Source organism: Bipolaris victoriae, assembly GCF_000527765.1.
Source record: "Bipolaris victoriae FI3 unplaced genomic scaffold scaffold_137, whole genome shotgun sequence".
Lineage (NCBI taxonomy): Eukaryota > Fungi > Ascomycota > Dothideomycetes > Pleosporales > Pleosporaceae > Bipolaris > Bipolaris victoriae.
In genome coordinates this window covers 39,810-57,778 of record NW_014575255.1, presented here as the reverse complement: position 1 = coordinate 57,778, position 17,969 = coordinate 39,810, and the positions used below count along the sequence as shown (strand labels likewise).

Below are 17,969 nucleotides of genomic sequence, written 5' to 3'. Positions count from 1 at the left end.
GTTACTCTTCTATCGTAAGAAGCTTTATTAAGTTAGGCGTAGAATCTTGTCGAGAGAGCTTTCTAGCGAGTCGATCACTAAGGGTGCTTTAGGAGACACTGTAGATTGCTGCAGCGCGTCGCTGGCTAAGTATTGCGTCACGTTAGATAGCCTGTATTACAAGCTGTAATTGAGGTTCTTTTGAAGAGTTTTAGACGTTATTGCGTAGAGGCATCACGTATAGTAGTCAAAGTTGGTGGGGTCTTGGCAGAGTGACCGCTTCGGTCTACTGACCGACTCGCTATACAGACACGTTATATCGATGGTCAAGAAAGCTCTCGAGGCAATTGGCTTTTTTTGGAGCATGATGAAAATATGTCGAGATGTTTTATGCATAGGAAAGTCATGTATACTAGTTGCAACTAAGATAACTGTCAAATACGTTTTAGTAGTTTTCTTTTCGATATTAGAGCAGCTTTACAAGAAGCACCAATTAGGACAAGCACTCTAGTTATGCTGAATTCCTAGTCTAGTAGAGCTGTCATACCAAGCTTCAGGCGTAGTAGTTAGGCTTAGTGCATCTAGACAATTTCCGCTGCCAGGCTGTAGAGCAGCTATTTAAGTGCATCTTCAGTGCCGTGAGCTCATAAATATACATAACAAAGATTCAACTTGCATTTAAATCGCCTATTCGTTAAGCTGAGAGGAGGGAGAGAAGACGTACGACAGAGGGCCCCCATGATATCAGAAATTAATACGAAAAAGAGCTGAGGCTAGACGCTGGCAGTTAACAGTCATCTAGTCTGGTACCGTGTTCAACTTCTCTCGTATTTTCTCCATGAAGTCATCTTTAGCCCACTTCAAAATTCGAGTAAGGTAGCACACCAGCTCCCGCACGTGGCGTGCGTCTGTTGTACGCCACGTCCTAATATTATGCATATGAGTCGCGTCTCTAACTTTGAAATGGACCCACAACTCATGTACTGGACCCTCGGTCGTAATAGAGAAACAGAGTGGGGGTTCTGCTGGAGACGCAGATTCTGTGAGCAGTGTAGCCTGGTTCTCAAGTTCATCTAGTATCTTCAGCATACAAGCGGCACCAATAGCAGCTTGATTCTGCGCAGCCACCAGACCTCCATTCAGGCTCAAACCTTTCGTCTCTGCAATTAGAAAGGGGAAACGCAAGCCCATGGCAGCCGTATGTGGGTCGCTCAGTATCGATCCAAAGCGTTGGTGTTTAGCCAACCGAAATCGATGCGTTGGCGCGAAATGCCTGTCATCAAGTCCTACTACGATGTCCGGCTTTGGTGTTGAGATGTAGAACGGGTCGGCAGCTTCGCTGCTGGTCGTGTAAGCGATGGAGGGTGTGTACGGTTGCAGTGAAGGCACTGGCCCTGGAAACCCGGAAGCTGATTGTGAATCGAAGTTGGGGGGCATAGATGGCGGCTGTGGAAAGCACGGTGTTGATGCACCACTTTCATCGTCAGATTGGGCTACGCCGGGCGGCGAGGGCTTGAGGTCGGCGTTCCACACTAGATGGAGTATCAGCATCTCGTAACAATTCTCCAGACACGGTCTGCGAACTCACGCTTCTCTGATGTATGACATTGGAAGTTGTCTCGTGCTAAGTCGCCCATAAGGCTGAATAAACTGGCTTTCCAATCTCCTTCGAGCGAACAACTTTTTGCATTAGAACGCGACTGATCCAGGTACCTTTTCACATAGGCGGCCTGCTGCGATTCGTCTTCCGTTATACCATTTGCGTTCTCCAAAGACTCTAGTTCTAGTATATACTGCACTTTGCATTTAACCTCATGCGGAAGTTCAACTAGGTCGTCAATGAAGACTCCAGCGTAAGACATATTCTGGTTACGGTACGTTTGTGGTAACGTTCGCTTGCTAGGGCTGGGCGTTCGAGACGCACGTGCAGAACGCTTAGAGGAGCGTCTCCCACGGCTGGACGAAACAGATCCGCTTCGTGGTGTTGGTGGTGCCATCGTGTCAGCCTCGCATCTTATGACCCAGTGTGCTATAGACGCTGCTTTCTCATCTGGCTCTACTAACACGTGCTGGTGTGTACTCTTGAGTGTTTCTTCGGCGTGTATGAATGGTTGTGAGGATGTATAGGACGACTGTGACGCTGAGTTTGGTAATTTCGATGGATTCGAATGGGGCGGAGATGTGCGGCGCGTCCTGGGGTTGCCCAGTCGTAGTTTGCGACGCTTCGAAATATGGTTGGGACATTCCGATTGCTGCACAGCGTCGACATCTGAGTTAAAGTGCTTCATGCTTAGAAATATGTTCTGAAGGGCTATCGACTTATTAGGTTGTGTAAGCTCGCCGTTAAGAGTCGCAGCTCTGCTTGTTGTTCATGTTTCGAAGATCAAAACAACCGGGAAAATCTCGGGTACTTATCGGGGGTCGGTGCGCGGGCGGTGTAACTGGGCATATGGGGGTCACAAGAAGTCAGCGCCCACGAACACTCAACAACTTATATGTAGTAGTTGTAGCTGCGCTCCAAATTATATAATACTACACCATAGCACCGAGGCTTCCTGGTACGCTTTGGGTGCGAGGAACTGACTCTAGTATCTGTTCTGCTTGCCTTGTACCACCAACGCGACTTGTGATACCAGTACTAAGCAGTATTTACGTGTCTCTTTGAGCAGCGTTGCACGGCTAACGAAGCCTAGTTAGCGGTATTATTAGCCTCAGTTATGTCTTCATTTTCTACTGGGTCAGTTTATGAATGCATCTCTATAACTATTAATTACTGTCATCATGCTGGTTACTGAGAAATATTTACTTTAATCTTATTCAACTATCTTCCCTATCGACCTAATCACAACGGTTGTTAGAAGCAAATTTGCATAACATTATGAAGCTCACAGCCGCCCAACTTGTACAGAGAAGAAAAAAGAACCGGGAGAGTCAACGAAAGTCGCGCCAGAGAGTCAAAAATCAGATTAATACTCTTGAACGCCAGGTTCGGAATTAAACATCTATAGATAAACTATCTTATTAATTAATTTAGAATAAAGAGCTCGAATCCAACAACGTATCGCTACGGGAGCGATTGCTGCACACATCAGCAGCCATAGAAGTGTTAGAAAAGGGTGCGAATCTACACTAAAACTCCACCTTTAAGTAGAGAGTGCATATCTAACCTCTATAGTTCTGTGTCAATATAAGCTAAAAGCAGAGGCTCTAATAGATGCTACCTTTCATACGCCGATTATTCCAAGTAATGGTCCGGTATATCATCATGACCTATCAAACTCGGCGTCATATTTGAACCACAGCTCATCAAATGGATGTGCCTCGTCACACTTAGCTTACGTACATGGTTCCTGGAACAAGAACGACTGTCCTGATGTAGGGAGCATACAAGAAAGTAGATCTAAGATGGAAAACAGCTGGGAAAACAGCTGGGAAAATAGCTCCCTACACTTATCACCAGACATGGCTGAGACAGTGGATGTCCCGTTTGAAGATTTAGAGACAATCTCATGTCTAACGCAGCAAGTTGGCGAAGGTGGTTCGATAGCGTAGTGTTCATAGTTCACTTAGCAAAAGCATAAAGCTAGTGATATCGTCGTCATCAGAGAGCTTCATTATGTTTTCTCGGTGTTCTGTCAAGCCCTCCTAACAAGTAGCCACAAGAACATGTGAGGTAGGAACTAATCGATGGAATCGTTCGAAGAACTATTTCAGAGTTTAAAGGTTTCTACGTGCTTTTTTCCCAACGCGATGTTCATCGTCATTAGGGCCAGAGGTACCAGTACTATCTGCCCATCTAACGAGCTTGCCGCTTTTATGCAAAGTCTTATGAGTGCATTCGGGCGCTTCTTCGAAATCAGAGATCAAGCCAGCTATTTCACCTAACATACGTTCTAGCCACCCCTCCATATTTTTTAATTTGTCTAGAGTATTCATTTCGGTATTGCTCTCCTCAAACTTGCGCTCTATATAATTTTTAAGCGCTACTCTATATGTAGGGAGGATAACCTTACTAGTATTGGTATGCAAGACTGCCTCTTTGGTCTCGCGCGAGATGAATTTACTAAGCTGCTCCTTGTTCTTCTTATCACCAGACGGCTTGCTTGCGTGTGCTGGTTCTGGTAGATCTGAAGCTGGGTAAACGACATCATCCCTGACTAACAGGTAGTTTTGATGTTCCTAAGATAATTAGTTATAATCCTTAATCGTGTGATATCTAGTTATGCATACTTGATATAGTGTATCATCTGGAATAGTATCTTGAGAACTCATTGCTCTCTTGGCTTCTCGAGAATGCACTGACTGTAGGTTTGAAGAGGAGTGATCTTATAAGAGGGACTGAAAGCTCACTATATATTACTAGTCTTGGCTAGACTAGTTGGGTTGTCGGACGTGGTACGCAATGACATCCCAAGTCCCCATAGGGGTCAATAGTCCTATACAGCGCGGCGCATGTTACCTGCATATAGATAAGTATAAACGCATATAGTCTATGTGGCGAAGTAACCAAGGGCGGGCTGAAGCACCCGCATGGCTATAACGGTGGACTCGTTGATAACCGTCACCCAGACTTTAATGCACTAGATAAGGCAGGCAAAGTGGACTATTTGCTTAACGACCAGGACAGGTTCCTTAGGTTGTACAACATTGTACTAGGCGTCAACATGAGCTGGAACCTTAAAGAAGGCACCATGAAGTCGGCCCAAGATGTCTACTAGAATGTCCATGACGCCACTCCCATTATGACGACACCAAACAGCAAGCGGGAGACACACAGCAAGAGACAACGTGTATCCCGCGATTAACCTAAGTGAGAAGCTGTATCCCCGTCTGCTAGCCGCTCGCGTGATGCAGATGTCAATATTGACGAGGTCGATATGACCACTCTGATTGGCGTATCTACGATCACGAGGGAGGATATAAAGAAGAGCACGCAGATACTCAACATGACCGTTAGCCCCTAGAGTCTTCTCCCACCGTTTGCCGTTTGCCTTGGGCGTGGACACGCGGATCGTTGCTCGCGCGCTACACTCCTCTTCTACCTATCTGCTCTGCACCTACTACAAGCCCTTAACCTACTCACCATGATAACATCCGAGAGCAGCGTCGCCACGTACGTGGCTGCTAGCCAGTTGCCAGAGGTAGTTATTGTGTCCCGCTTCCACGCCGTGCGCGCGCTCTTTCTAACAGACAATTTGCTTAGGTTGAACAGCTTGTGGGCCAACCACCACTACACTCAGGCCAGGGCTATCGTCTGCGAAAGTGCCATGACTATGGCCTACCATTTCCAGAACACTATCGCCTCCTTACAACCTACTTTCCTGAGGTCGCAGTCCCTGTTGGATTGTGTATCTTCCATCCGCAGTCGCGACCAAAGTTCCCGCCCGATGGCTCATGGCAGGCTGTCATGTCTACAGACGGCTTGAAAGAATTCGTCGACGCGAACCCAGATCTTCCTATTGTCGTCAATGGCACCGAACAGCCCCACTACCTTATCGCCGAGCTCTTACGCGACCCGAGCAGTAAGGAGGCCAGGTATGGGCTCACTGCCAAGGGATACCCCATTATTCAGCTCTACACGATTGGTTTCAACGGATATCCTTACGCGTTTGATCCAGCCACACATGTCATCAACGGAGTCCAATGTACTGGAGTTGAGCTTCTCTCGTGGGAACTTGCTACGTTCATTTACCCATATTGCAAGACGCCCGAAAACGAGCTAGTAGTGACGTACGAGCGCATTTACAAAAACATTTACGAACGCCTGCGCAGGCTTGCCAACAACAGGGTTCGTCCTGACTAGAGTAGGGTACAGAATCCCACAGGAGCATCTGAATAGAGAACCGTCGCGATGGCGGACGTTGGGTTTCAAAGTGTCAACTCTTTGTACATAGTGTAATAAGAAGTCCATGATGCACTTGTGCTGTTTACTCACGTCTACCTCCCGCGTCTCTCGCCTAGATATAAGGATAAAGTTATGCTATAAGGTAAGTGGGCAAGAACAGTACGTGTAAAACTCAACATATAGAGAGGAGAAGGGAGCGTGGAGGAGAGGAGGAGTAGATTGTTGTGCTTTACGTCCTTAAGTGGTGGCTCCTAGATATAAACAGTTTGCTTAGCTTTAGAAAGCGCGGCGATGACAGTTTCTTCACCTGATCCAACAGCCTCTATCCCTCATTCCCAGACACAAAGTTGGGGTTTTAGTTGTATAGTCCGGGTTCAGGATACTGTTATGCGTGATAATGCCATTATGAGCAGTTGCGGTCATTGATCTCTTTTTGAGAGCCTGCCGGGCTGCCTTGATCAGGTGAGACGTGTACTTCGAGCTGAATTTAGAATTTTCCATGTAGATACACTGGTTAGCAGGAACTTGGAAGCGGAGATGATCCCAAATCTGTCTATACTGCATCTTTCGTGTATTTAACACAGTCCCTTCATTCATCGTGTTCAGCCAGTCCTCCACTCTTCTCTAATCTTCTTGAATACCTCCCAATACTAAGCTTGGAATAATTTGCGTTGCGCGAGACCGATGTCGTACTATACATTGTCGATCGGAATCTATGGGGACGGAGAAGACCCGAACCACCGCTCCCATTGGGGTTTTCTGATTTTCCGTCAGGGAAACGAAGTTGGAAACCTCCTGCACGTACAGTTGATGTCTTCCGAAGGATTGATTTATCAGTTCGAAACTCGCAGCGGTCACCCACTAGAAAGCCAGACTTGTGAAGGAAGGGTACTTTTAGATTATATCGAACCGACAAAGTATAATCAGGTTGTGGATATCATATCAAAAGAACCAGCACCGCGGAACAATAAAGTAAGAACACCATTGCTGATTAGATATAATTCTAATCAATGCAGGATCGATGTCAAGACTGGACTCTAGATTGCGTGATTGCACTCGAAGCTGAGGAATTACTCCCTGCCGGTACCTCAGGTTGGATTCAAGGAGTCGTCGGGAAGCCTTCTAAAGACGTTGCAGCAGCAGTGGGTGGGAGATGGACCGCAGCAAGAAGGTAGAATTGGAGTGACAAGGGAGATCTGGATTAGGTAAACCTCATAGTCCACTATATCGAACGAGCTCACGCTCGAGTTCTAATAGTAAGGCATAAGTGTCATCTGGTATCTTTGGGATTATCTGATCGATCATAGAAGACCACAAAGAATTACGAGCGCGCGACTTTGCTTCGAAGTATTCACGTTCAGGGATACTGAACCCTGAAACTCCCATATCTAGGATAGCAACCACATTGAGTTGGTCATCAACGAGTATGTTGTCTGGGGTGAGATCTCCATGGCAGAATACAGCGCATCCGTCCCCAAGGCGCTGGATTCTTTCTATTAGGTGTGCATCATTGGCATCGAATCGTCCATAAGGCCGGGAATTTCGAAGTGCATCGATAAGCCCGTCACAGTATTCTGTACGCGACCTGAATGGGCCATATTCCCGGTCTGGCATGTTTGCAGCAGGTAAATGTTGAAAAAAGACATCTCGACATGGTTTGGAGCCCATAGACCCAAAAAAGTCACCACGTAGACCCATCCAGCTCTGAACGAATCCTGAAAGTTGTGCAGTCACTGTTTCCACCTGTGCCTCGTCAAAGGTATGCAGAACGTCATGTAGCGGTGTTCCAATAACCCTAGACATAAAAATGTTTCCAAAGCCATCTCTTTCGTAAGCGCCAAACACCTCTGGAACAGGCACATTGGTTGACGAGGCGACAAACCGCAAAGCTTCTGCCTCTGCGACCTTTACATTAGGCCCTCTTTTGAGTATGCGGTTAGAGTCTTGCAGGTGCCAGATCGACTTGTCAATCTTGTGCACAGCGATATTCTTAGCTTTCGTCATATCAACGACGGTAGTGAGGTCGGTGTCGAAAATGGTGGGCATATCAGGCTTTTCAGGAAAGTCACTGACAGGGCTATTGTTAGCCCAAAGAGAAACGTGGCAGAGACAAAGATAAGCTTACTATGGAGGAGGAGGAGGAGGAGGAGGAGGAGGGAGTGGACGAATTGGGGCCATGACCAAGCTTGTTTGCAAGAGGCGAAGTTGGAACGTTATGGTGTTGCGGCAATCGAGCGACGCGCCACTCAAAGAAGGATGAATACCCAAGGGCGGGCGCGACGTCCTAAGACGCAGAACAAGGATGACGCACAGGCCGCTTTAGGCGGCAGCGTGACGCTTAGGAGAGTGCACCCTACCCGATAGCGACTGCTCAAGCGCTGTTAGCAATAATTTATCTGCCTACGCTTCAGAGTCAGTAGGTCTGTGGCTAAGAAATGCGAAGACGCGAAATGACCATTACTTAATCCTGGGTATTGGTTAGGCTTGCGCTGACCTCTATCTTAACCGCTGCGAGGACCCGCTACAAGCCGAAGTATTACGCAAGGCTGATGAAGATGCAACTATGTTAGTAGTTGGTCCGGCAATAACTCGTGCACGAGACTATTGTAGCTGCTGTGCAGAACCTTGGCGGGCGGATCTCCTCTAGTCCCGCAGAGCTTGGCCATGTATCCAGTCAACTCTTTGCCTATGCTCATTCTCTGTCTAACATAGTTTAGTTATAATGACTGCTATCCGCACAGGCTATGCTAGAACTCGTACTTTTGCTAAGCCTTACTGTCGCCGTTGCGACCGAACATTAGATACTGGTCGAGCAAGAGACCAGCACTACGATGCCTCAGCTCGTCACCACATTTGCGATGTCTGTTAGTTCGACGGCTCCTCCTATGATGAGTTGGTACAACACCACCGTAGCACGCTTCATAGGATTATATGCGACGGTTGTGACGATGGTGGGTGGTGGATACCGGACAGCCAAGCGTACAAGGAGCATTTGACGGACGATAACGTGTGTACGGTATACGAGCGTCACTTTGATAGCCTTAATAATCTGCGACATGTAGGTATTACCGTGTTCGAATGTTCTCTTCGTACCCTGCTTCAGTCGTCGCTCTAATAGTTAATAGCATAAGCTGGTGCACCTGGAGCCTTCCATCGAATGCTATGGTTGCACTCGATCCTTCACTACTTATTCTGGAATGATCATTCATCTAGAGTCTGGGACGTGTACGTCTGGCATTGATACTCTTGACTTAAACGAGTCAGCTGCAATGTGTTATCAATGGAAGAAGTTCCTGGACGAGGAATACCGTGACGACATCCTCAGCTGTTATGATTTCGAGGAAGAGTACCTCAGTGCGGTTTATCTATTCAGGTGTCCAGAATGCGACGCTGCGTTTTCGAAACTTTCAGGACTCTTCCAGCACGTGAGTAATGGGTCTTGCGAACAGAAGCTAAACGGCGGGCCGATAGCCAAACTTGTGAAGTGGTTGTCAAACAGGCATGCCTAGTAAACAGGTTTAGAAGATATATAGCAAGGCTATATTCTAATCGAATAGTGGCTACAAAGCAGGACTGACGTTATTTATATTAAACTAGCTGCCATCATTATGGCTATATATACTATAAAGTGGAATAGAAAACTCACTTAGCCTTACCCCTCTGGGACGGGCTTAGAAAGCGCTTCGACTTGGCTAAACGGCTTAGCTCATTGCAAGGCCACAGCTACAGTTACCCCTCGCCATTACGTGGAATTATCAATTAATGATACTAACTACCGAGACGAATAGGGTAAGTACTACTAAAACTCTATCCTTTGAACAATTACAAGTTCTTGCCGCATAGCCACACAGTAATCATCCCAAACATTCAGCGCAGAATATACAATAATGCCACTAACTATCGTATCTCTAACTAAATAGATGTACGAATTAACGCATAGCCTCTAATCAGCGTTTTCCCTCGCAACCCTTCTTGTTCTACTATTGCACTGTTTAAACATTGCTTTCGTCTCCTAATCTAAAGACGAATAAGTGGCGCAGTCTTCTTATCCAATCAGCTATTAGCAGAATTCGGCGCCATATTCGATTAACATAGAAAGGAAGATAACATAATAGCTGTGTAAAAGTACATGCCTAGTAAAGGTTAGATAACGAGATAAGGTTTGACTAAGACTCACCATTAAAATACCCTGTCGTAGTTCAGTGGAAGTGCTTTTCTTAGTAATTGCGAAACTAAAGGTGATGATTGCGCCACAAAGCTGGCTAGATGCTGCAGCGGCATTCGTAAAGACGAAGGTATGCAACAATCGCATATATTCTTCGTCTCTATGGTCAGATCCTGAGTTCTTGTGGATCTCTAATTGCTCGTATGAGAGTCCTAATGAGAAAAGCGATACAGTACCGAAACGAGTTAGCAGTGCTGACTCATAAGCAGGAGATGCTGCTTTGCCTCTACTTGGAATTAGACAACCTCGGATACAAACTCAGTTCACCTACGTAACAGCGGAAGCAATGTCCAGTATAGCTAGAATTGCTACCAAATGTACTGCCCATATATTCCAGGGACGAAAGATGAAGATCTGAAGCATTCGGGCGAGCTGAAGTTCCTATTAGTCGGAGACTAGCTATCGAGGTGGGCAGATCACCTTACATTATTGATAGTAAGAAGTTGGAGATTATACATAATGACTGCATCAAGCCAGGTGTATATCTCTATTGGATAGGGTTCGGTCGCGATTGCAATAAGCCCAGTGATCGCTAGGCCTACTGAACTGGTACCGATAAAGATTCCTATAATCCTCTCCCAACGGTAATCGTACTCGGAAACCTGTGTTTCCGCCCTGAATAGATTTCTGATATCAAGGTAAGTGAGCGTACTGCTTAGTATGGGTCCAATAATAAAACAAATCGCAAGGCTGAACGATACAAAGGATGCCATAGTGACAAGAGTTCGTGCAGTAATGAATATGGGGGGCTTACACATTTTGTACCTGCTCTACGTCGTAAACCGATTCCGTATAGTGGAGCCGGGGAAGACTTACATAACAAGAGCACGTGCAGACAGCTGCAGGTATAGCCATGGAAAAACCCATAAGCTTGCAGTATTTGGCCATGCCAGCCACGGAGATAGGGCCTGGAAGTAGTTGTATAGGTGCAGGTGCCCACATCGTCAGAAGTATAATGTCGTACATACAGCTGCACAAGCTCCATCAAGGCCTCCAGTAGATGCTATCATGTGCCTTCTAGTCAAAGTTCGTAACATTAGGGAAGTTGACAAATTCCTAAGAGTTAGGCTATATTGAATATTTTCTAGGTAGTATAGCGTTTCTAAAGTATAGGGTTTCTAGACACCCTCTGCTTCTAGGAAGTTAATAAATTCATAAAATTTAGACTACAGTAGAGAATATGGAGAGTTTCCAGGAGCAGAGCGTTTCTAGAAAGTAAGTAAATACTTAAAGGTTGGGCTATATTGGATAGTATAGTGTTTATAGAAGTAAGGTGTTTCTAGAAGCAGAACGTTTCTAGGAAGTAAAATAATAATTAAAAGTTAGGCTATAACTATTAGATAGTATACGATTTCTAAGAGCAGGGCATTTCTAGAAATAGAGCGTTTCTAGGAGCAGAGCGTTTCTAGGAGCAGAGCGTTTCTAGGAGCAGAGCGTTTCTAGGAGCAGAGCGTTTCTAGGAGCAGAGCGTTTCTAGGAGCACGGCGTTTCCAGAAGCGCAGCGTTTCTAGAAACACTCTGCTCCTAGAAACGCTTTGCTCCTAACAATGCTCAGCTTCCAGGAACACCCTGCTACTGGAAACACTGTGCTGCTGCAAATGCCCTGCGATATGGACTTGTTAATAAATTTAGCCTTAGCCTTTTGTTCAGTTTAAGATTCAAACAAGATGTCAATAAGCTAAATTAGCTCGCCTCTTTGATGTTTCAGCTTGAGACATAGTTAGAGACCTAATCTGCTCGGTGCTATACAGATCAATTAACCAACTAGACTAGTTACTTGTCCTTATCACTCTGATCTTATAGAAGCATGTGCATATAGATATCGTCTATATTAATTAGGTTTGCTGCTTCAATGCCAAAGTTGGCTCCAAGAGGCCACTAGCTTGCTAAATATGCACTCACACTCGTAGCATACAACAGGTATAGGCAGGATATCAATAGCCATCTAGGCAAGGCTGGAGTGGCGATTGAGCAGGCTTATCTAGTATTTAATAGAATCAACGAGAGCGTAACCATCCTTATCGGCCTTTCTTTCACGCGTCTTCGACATTTCCTACTCATCTTTATCGCCATCATTAGCAGACTTTGGAGGGTCTAACAGGCAACATAGCAACAATAGAGACAGCAATAATCATTACTACAGCTTTAGCAAGTGGCCCTTTATAACTCCTGTAGTTAGTATTTTTCTATCTACCTGCGCTTAGTATCTAGATTAAATTCATCGAAATTCATTCCGTCTGTTCTATAAAATACGATAAAACTCATTATGCACTTCTACACGTAGCCACTCTTTACAAAGATCAACGTCCTTAATCTCGTTCTCTTGCCTATAAGAGCTAACAAGGTTCAAAGATGCTGATGTTGGCCATAAAGGCGGCGAAACTCCTTGGATTATCGAGCAAGCGAAAGGGTCAAGTTCCCGGCTCAGCTGACTTCCTCTAGGATATGTATTAGTCATATATGTAAGTAGAGCTGGGAAACTTCGTTCAGGAAAGTTGTGGTCATTGCTAGATGTGTTAGATAAAATACATCTATGACTCATGGAAATCATACATTTTAGTCTCTAGATCGGGGCTGCACGTTAATAGAATGCCGAGGCCAAAGTGTGATGCTATTATAGACCACCTTCTGCCGATCGCCTTGTGTTTTCGAAAGCTTTCGCGCAGCTGATATTCCGTTCGTACAAGGACATCCCCAGAAGCCTTACTAAGCCCTTCGATAAATTTATCGGTAGCAACAGTGGCTACATCCTGACCACGGGAAAGAGGTCTGTATCTCTCCAGATTATTCTGTATATTGATGCAAAGTTCTTCGAAATCGTGATAAAGTAAGATTCTTAAGAATCTGAATTTAAGACGATCTATATCCGAGCGACGCCTGAAGGTTTCAGCGTGGTAATACCGTTTAAACAAGCTTTGAATTCTTGAATCTTCGCCAGCTACATCCTTTGGGACGGGACGATAGCCTAGATCTGTCTGACTCCACCTGCGGCAAAACAATCTCAAGAACTTCCCTACATCTTCCTGAAGAAAGTGATCGCCAAGCCAAATAATGTTTGCTATGTGGTTCTGAACTTCAGGGTGAAGATGATCTAGTCGTTGCATGCGTTGAGCGTAAAGAGACTTCGGAGATCCCTCCAGCCATATAGGCTCATACTCTGGTATTGGGCTAGGGGTGGACGCAGGTGGTGACGGCGATATCGAAGCAGAACTTATGTAGGAAGGTAAAAGGGCCGGACTTGGAGCGCATTTAGAAGCCCCTGCTTGGTTATTGGAGTTATGGGCTACGGAAACGTTGTCCTCCTGATTTCTGTCTGTTTCGACCGGAGAGCGGCTAGTGGGAAGGAAATTGGTGGATATTTGGGTATCAAAAATAGCTGGATGCGATGAGTGCTCAGACTGCCCAGCTCGTATAGAGAAACTCGAGCGGTTATCAAAAGACAGCCTGTGTGGTAGAAGCTTTGGCCAAACATGTTCTAGATATTCAGGTTCCGCCCTTGCGAGGAGGCATAGAAAAGCTTTCGCTGTCGAGATAAGCTACTAAGAGTTAGCAGAATCTTTGATGGGCTGCTCATCATGCCTCTTCTTCTCCCATTCCAGCCTGAATCTGATCTAGAAGCGGCTCATCAGCAGCAGACTCCTGCCTCTTGTTAGAGAGAGTATTGCTACTAGCATCAAACGTACGAGATATATGGCGCGCATAATGTTTTAATATAAAAATTCTCTAATTCTTGGTATAAACATAAGATGATAGGATAAGCATCATGATATAGCATAGCACCAGGAACATGCAGGGGCTTTCACGGTCCAATGTGCTATCAAAAAACGAAAATTTATTCGCACCCAGGAGCGTGTAACTTACCTCTATATATCGCAGAAATCCTGATGGGCCGGAATGAACCGCTGAAAGCGCAGGGTCATCAAATATTCCGGCACGGTACTATGTTTGATTGGCTTACTCCAGCTAACCGGGTTTTCCGCCATATAGAAAAGGATATTAGGGGCTTTTGCGGTCCAATGTACTATCAAAAAAAACTAAAAGTTGCTAGCACCTTATCGTGCTTGGCAGGTACATGTGGCAATTCTTAACCCAAAATGCAGCTCCTAATTGTTATTAATTCGAGTCTTTACACGAGTCTGTTACGCACTATGGTCTCCTATTTCTTGATTTTTAAGTTGTAAGCAAGTAGTAAGGTAACTAGTAAATTTACTAGAATATTCATACGTGCTAGAAGTGAGCGAGCAGAAACAACGCTATATATGTTCTGAAGAGACAGGTAGTAAATTGCAGGCTGGAAGTGAGAAAAGTTGTTGTGGAATTAAGTTGATTCTTGTTAGAAAATTTCCATATTTTTTAGTGCTACCACATGTCTTCCCACCTTGCTAGTTCTATATAGCGTCATTCAATCATATACATACTAGATATAATAGTTTAGATATCTCTGAGCTTCTGCAAAGGGACTTAGATTAGTGCTACGACCTACTCGCTTGCTACTCTTAGTACTCAGACTGGAAGTACATTTCAAGCTATATCTAGCATCCCTTCCTATATGGCGGAAAATCTCGTGAGCCGGAACTAGCTAATCAAACATAGGATCGAGTTAAAATATCTGCTGATCCGGCCCTTTCATCCGTTTATTCCGGCCCACCGGAGTTTCCGCTACACACGGAGGGATATTAGTGAGCTTAATTCTTACACAAGTCACCTCTTGATTTCATACCCATATATAAGGGTAGGTTAAAGTAATCGGAGAACTCTGTGAAATTCGCGAAAACTTACTACTACAGTTCCAAGGATTCCTAAACAGCCCGTGCCGCCCTAGTTAAAAGTGTCTAAATATGCCTACAACCTGGACACCCGAGAAGACTTTGCAAGATTTCATCAAAGACAATAGCCATTCTCGCCAGATAGAGCAGGAGAGGTATCAAGGCAGAGTGTTCAATGACAAAGGTCATGTCATAAAACGGATTACCAGAAACAATCATCATGATATACATGAAATTGAAGGAAGCTTAGAAGTACAACGGCAGCTACTGTTGAAACTGGCAGAGCGAGAAAATAAAAGGATAGAAAACCCTAAAAGTGAGAGAGCATCTTCCGTCGAAAGTCTGGAGAGCTTAAAAGCAGACACAGTTCAAGCAATACAAAAGACATGGAACCAAAGTAGTGTATCTAAAAATAAAGGGGGGTTATTATATACTTCATAGTATCATTAGCTAAAGTGTATCATAGCTTTGCTAATTATGTTATTATGTATAACTATAGATTAGGTGCTGAAGTGCAGGGTTCCGCTGTTATTAGATTTAGGTTTGACTAATACGTATATAACATTAAATATGACACGGATAATATATATCTTTACTGCATGAGTGTTATGCCGTTCCTAGCTAAATTGCATTGATTGGGAACTATGTTTTGTAATGATTTAAAGATGTCTTCTCAGAGCATGAAAGCTAAAGAGCCGATATACATAGCTGTTGTGAAGATGATATGGAACACTAGTGTCTCTCGATTAGCTACCAAACTTGAGGTACTAGAGAAAGGAACACTAGGCTCGGTCGGCTTAGAGAGATTTTGGGTCGAATTCGTTCCGTTGTTCCATATAGGTAAAGGCAAACGGAGGGACGGGCTAGTTGGGAATAGAAAACCTTGCGAGCCTATCGCACAAGTTTTAGTAAGTACGATTGTAGAAGTCGTAGTTACTATGCTAACGCAGCCCCCACTAGTGACGTTGTTTGTGACATTACTCTCTCGCCAGTGGGATGACGCCCTAGAAAAACCTAGAAGTACTAGAAAGTAGAAGGATATCATTGCTGAAGTTGTAAGCTTTTCCTGCGAAATTGGGGCTACTCTTTTAATAGTCGTCGTAAAGCTAAACCTACAAAGTAGATGGTCATTAAAGTTGATGCAAGTGTTCTTTTTTAGGACAAGTAGAAAAGTGTCGACTACTTATTTTTTATATATACTTGGCATAACTACAAATACCGCTATATGCATACATCATACAGACAACAGCAGAACTACCATCTTTTTATAAGCACTGATATGGATTCAATCGTCTCTAAAGTGCGCGTTGAGCTTGTTGAGCTTGCTGAAACTTATGCAGCCAACAAGCACGAAAATGTTACGATTCGTCTAATTTCTGGCTTCCAGCGAGCCTTGTTTGCCATTCTCCACGAAAGTATTCGAATTAAGGACCTTGAACAGTCTAAGGAGCTTAGAGACGAGATGATCGAGCTGTTCGAGGATGAATATCCAACAGAACCTGCGTGGCCATACCTCAACCAATTAGAGAAGCAGGATAGATGTTTTGCTAAGCTAGGTTGTATATTCAAGCACGGAGCAGCGCTCTATAAGTCTCCTTTTTGTCAGGAGCACTTTGTTTGCGAGAATCACAAGTCAAGTCCTTGCATTGCAAAACACGGAAATGTAGCAGGTCAGAAACATCAGGTCAAGTATGATATAAAAGATGTGGGAAATATAGCTCTAGATGTCGAAAACGCGAGCACTAAGCAATTTATTGGAGGAGAAACAAGCAAAGAAATTCCTAGGAATAGGAAGTCAGACCAAACGAATGCATGTAGACGGCTTCTAGGTACTAGAGACCTAGAGCAAGAGAAACTACCTAAGTCTTTAGAGGTAGAAGCTATAGGCATGTCAAAGTCCTTTGAATGTTCTTGGTATTCTTGGAAAGATGACTCTGAATACCATACAGATAGTTCATCTAGCGATCAAAGTGAATCAGAAGATGATGTTATTAAAGGAGAAGAGCAGAATTGGCAAAATGCAGACATCGGGAGATAAATATTGTGACATAGCCAAGAAGTAGAAATAACTAGTTAAACATTAATAAAAACTTCTACTATCTTCACGTTCTAGCAAGTTAGAGCTATATTAGCATCCAACTATCGCGCTTTATAGGGCGTGAGGAAGATCATATATAATGTCAATCCTCGCGTGCCGGGACGCCCGGTGTAACGGGACACTTTTTCTTCTGGACGCCCGGCATGCTCACACGATATATGTAAATTGGCCGGTTCAATGTGCATGTATACTCTAGCACTAGTCCTCCTACTGCATCTCTATCCGACATTAGAGAACGCGTTGCTAACTGTGCTGTCGCTCTTTTTGTTAGTGCTGTCGACTAACCCTCTCTAAGAACCTCCCTGCTCGTTTGCGGTTACGTACATTCGCTAAGAGCTCGGCGGGTCAGAGAGCGAGTTGAGAAGGCGAAGATGAAGACTGCCGCCCTAGAAAGTCAATTTAAGGCATGGAGTGTGCAGTCCGGCAATTTCTCCGCGCGAAAGGTAGAATCGTCACAACGCAGCTGCCCGGCCGTGCGTCTTAAGCGAGCTTTCAGCTACAGTAGCGTGCTGAGATATCTGCAACCCTTACTGCGCATTGTGGCTGGAGGTTGTGGCGCTGAGAGTGATATTTCGAGCTACTATTATTCCCAGCGCTGCAACTCTAAAATAAATTTGTTATGCTGCTAGATACACTAATGAGGTGATATAAGCTGTGCATCTAGCTAAATACTACCCGCTCAGCTTCTCCTATGCTTCTCCCTCCCCGTCTAGAACTTGCTAGTCGAGACTGCTCATGTGACAAAAGCACTTCGCTACGGTGTTGGCGACATGCTCGGGTAGTGGGGTGGTGCTCTCCAAGAACAACGCTATACCCGTCACACGCTCTGCTATATAGATCAAGAGATTCCTTATAGTCACAGAGTGTCGCAAGTAGGTGAGCAAGGCAGTACACGCTAGTAAGCGTGTCGGGGTGCTCGCGCCCAAGCACCTTCTCGTACCCTTCCAGCGCCCGTCGATGCATCGCTTCTGCCTCCTCGTACTTGCCCTGGCTCTCCAGCACCAACCCAAGGTTGCTGACGCTGATGAGCGTGTCGGGGTGCTCGCGCCCAAGCAC

General features: G+C 45.0%; 12 protein-coding genes across 12 annotated transcripts in view; 6 read left to right on the top strand and 6 right to left on the bottom strand.

Annotated features, from left to right (window-relative positions):
- Nucleotides 1-777: 777 nt before the first annotated feature.
- On the bottom strand, nt 778-2,267 carry COCVIDRAFT_20276 (hypothetical protein; the record flags this gene model as incomplete). The annotated part of the gene is made up of 2 exons (XM_014695997.1): nt 778-1,511; nt 1,568-2,267. The coding sequence occupies 2 exons, from the start codon at nt 2,265-2,267 to the stop codon at nt 778-780; spliced, it is 1,434 nt and encodes a 477-aa protein (XP_014551483.1).
- A 590-nt stretch (nt 2,268-2,857) lies between these two features.
- On the top strand, nt 2,858-3,112 carry COCVIDRAFT_112805 (hypothetical protein; the record flags this gene model as incomplete). The annotated part of the gene is made up of 2 exons (XM_014696025.1): nt 2,858-2,965; nt 3,014-3,112. 2 exons carry the CDS (start codon nt 2,858-2,860, stop codon nt 3,110-3,112), a joined length of 207 nt encoding a protein of 68 aa, XP_014551511.1.
- A 584-nt stretch (nt 3,113-3,696) lies between these two features.
- Nucleotides 3,697-4,251, bottom strand: COCVIDRAFT_20275 (hypothetical protein; the record flags this gene model as incomplete). Its single annotated transcript, XM_014695996.1, has 3 exons — nt 3,697-3,944; nt 3,993-4,158; nt 4,210-4,251. 3 exons carry the CDS (start codon nt 4,249-4,251, stop codon nt 3,697-3,699), a joined length of 456 nt encoding a protein of 151 aa, XP_014551482.1.
- An 812-nt stretch (nt 4,252-5,063) lies between these two features.
- COCVIDRAFT_20274 (hypothetical protein) lies at nt 5,064-5,782 on the top strand (the record flags this gene model as incomplete). The annotated part of the gene is made up of 2 exons (XM_014695995.1): nt 5,064-5,147; nt 5,192-5,782. The coding sequence occupies 2 exons, from the start codon at nt 5,064-5,066 to the stop codon at nt 5,780-5,782; spliced, it is 675 nt and encodes a 224-aa protein (XP_014551481.1).
- Nucleotides 5,783-6,508: 726 nt separating this feature from the next.
- COCVIDRAFT_112748 (hypothetical protein) lies at nt 6,509-6,999 on the top strand (the record flags this gene model as incomplete). Its single annotated transcript, XM_014696024.1, has 2 exons — nt 6,509-6,796; nt 6,841-6,999. The coding sequence occupies 2 exons, from the start codon at nt 6,509-6,511 to the stop codon at nt 6,997-6,999; spliced, it is 447 nt and encodes a 148-aa protein (XP_014551510.1).
- A 37-nt stretch (nt 7,000-7,036) lies between these two features.
- Nucleotides 7,037-7,870, bottom strand: COCVIDRAFT_20273 (hypothetical protein; the record flags this gene model as incomplete). Its single annotated transcript, XM_014695994.1, has 1 exon — nt 7,037-7,870. One exon carries the CDS (start codon nt 7,868-7,870, stop codon nt 7,037-7,039), a length of 834 nt encoding a protein of 277 aa, XP_014551480.1.
- A 676-nt stretch (nt 7,871-8,546) lies between these two features.
- Nucleotides 8,547-9,333, top strand: COCVIDRAFT_42218 (hypothetical protein; the record flags this gene model as incomplete). Its single annotated transcript, XM_014696023.1, has 3 exons — nt 8,547-8,692; nt 8,738-8,882; nt 8,950-9,333. The coding sequence occupies 3 exons, from the start codon at nt 8,547-8,549 to the stop codon at nt 9,331-9,333; spliced, it is 675 nt and encodes a 224-aa protein (XP_014551509.1).
- Nucleotides 9,334-9,476: 143 nt separating this feature from the next.
- On the bottom strand, nt 9,477-10,762 carry COCVIDRAFT_42217 (hypothetical protein; the record flags this gene model as incomplete). Its single annotated transcript, XM_014696022.1, has 5 exons — nt 9,477-9,505; nt 9,900-9,939; nt 10,002-10,275; nt 10,321-10,421; nt 10,514-10,762. 5 exons carry the CDS (start codon nt 10,760-10,762, stop codon nt 9,477-9,479), a joined length of 693 nt encoding a protein of 230 aa, XP_014551508.1.
- Nucleotides 10,763-12,124: 1,362 nt separating this feature from the next.
- COCVIDRAFT_42216 (hypothetical protein) lies at nt 12,125-13,750 on the bottom strand (the record flags this gene model as incomplete). Its single annotated transcript, XM_014696021.1, has 4 exons — nt 12,125-12,192; nt 12,757-13,358; nt 13,449-13,585; nt 13,733-13,750. The coding sequence occupies 4 exons, from the start codon at nt 13,748-13,750 to the stop codon at nt 12,125-12,127; spliced, it is 825 nt and encodes a 274-aa protein (XP_014551507.1).
- Nucleotides 13,751-14,887: 1,137 nt separating this feature from the next.
- COCVIDRAFT_20270 (hypothetical protein) lies at nt 14,888-15,849 on the top strand (the record flags this gene model as incomplete). The annotated part of the gene is made up of 3 exons (XM_014695993.1): nt 14,888-15,131; nt 15,524-15,723; nt 15,766-15,849. The coding sequence occupies 3 exons, from the start codon at nt 14,888-14,890 to the stop codon at nt 15,847-15,849; spliced, it is 528 nt and encodes a 175-aa protein (XP_014551479.1).
- A 245-nt stretch (nt 15,850-16,094) lies between these two features.
- Nucleotides 16,095-16,853, top strand: COCVIDRAFT_112786 (hypothetical protein; the record flags this gene model as incomplete). Its single annotated transcript, XM_014696020.1, has 1 exon — nt 16,095-16,853. One exon carries the CDS (start codon nt 16,095-16,097, stop codon nt 16,851-16,853), a length of 759 nt encoding a protein of 252 aa, XP_014551506.1.
- A 720-nt stretch (nt 16,854-17,573) lies between these two features.
- COCVIDRAFT_112750 (hypothetical protein) overlaps nt 17,574-17,969 on the bottom strand; it is a gene marked incomplete at both ends in the record, with an annotated part of 3,583 nt that continues 3,187 nt past the window's right edge. The window contains one exon of the mRNA XM_014696019.1: nt 17,574-17,904. Coding sequence (XP_014551505.1) covers nt 17,574-17,904 — 331 coding nt within the window. The remainder of the gene's footprint in view (nt 17,905-17,969) is intronic.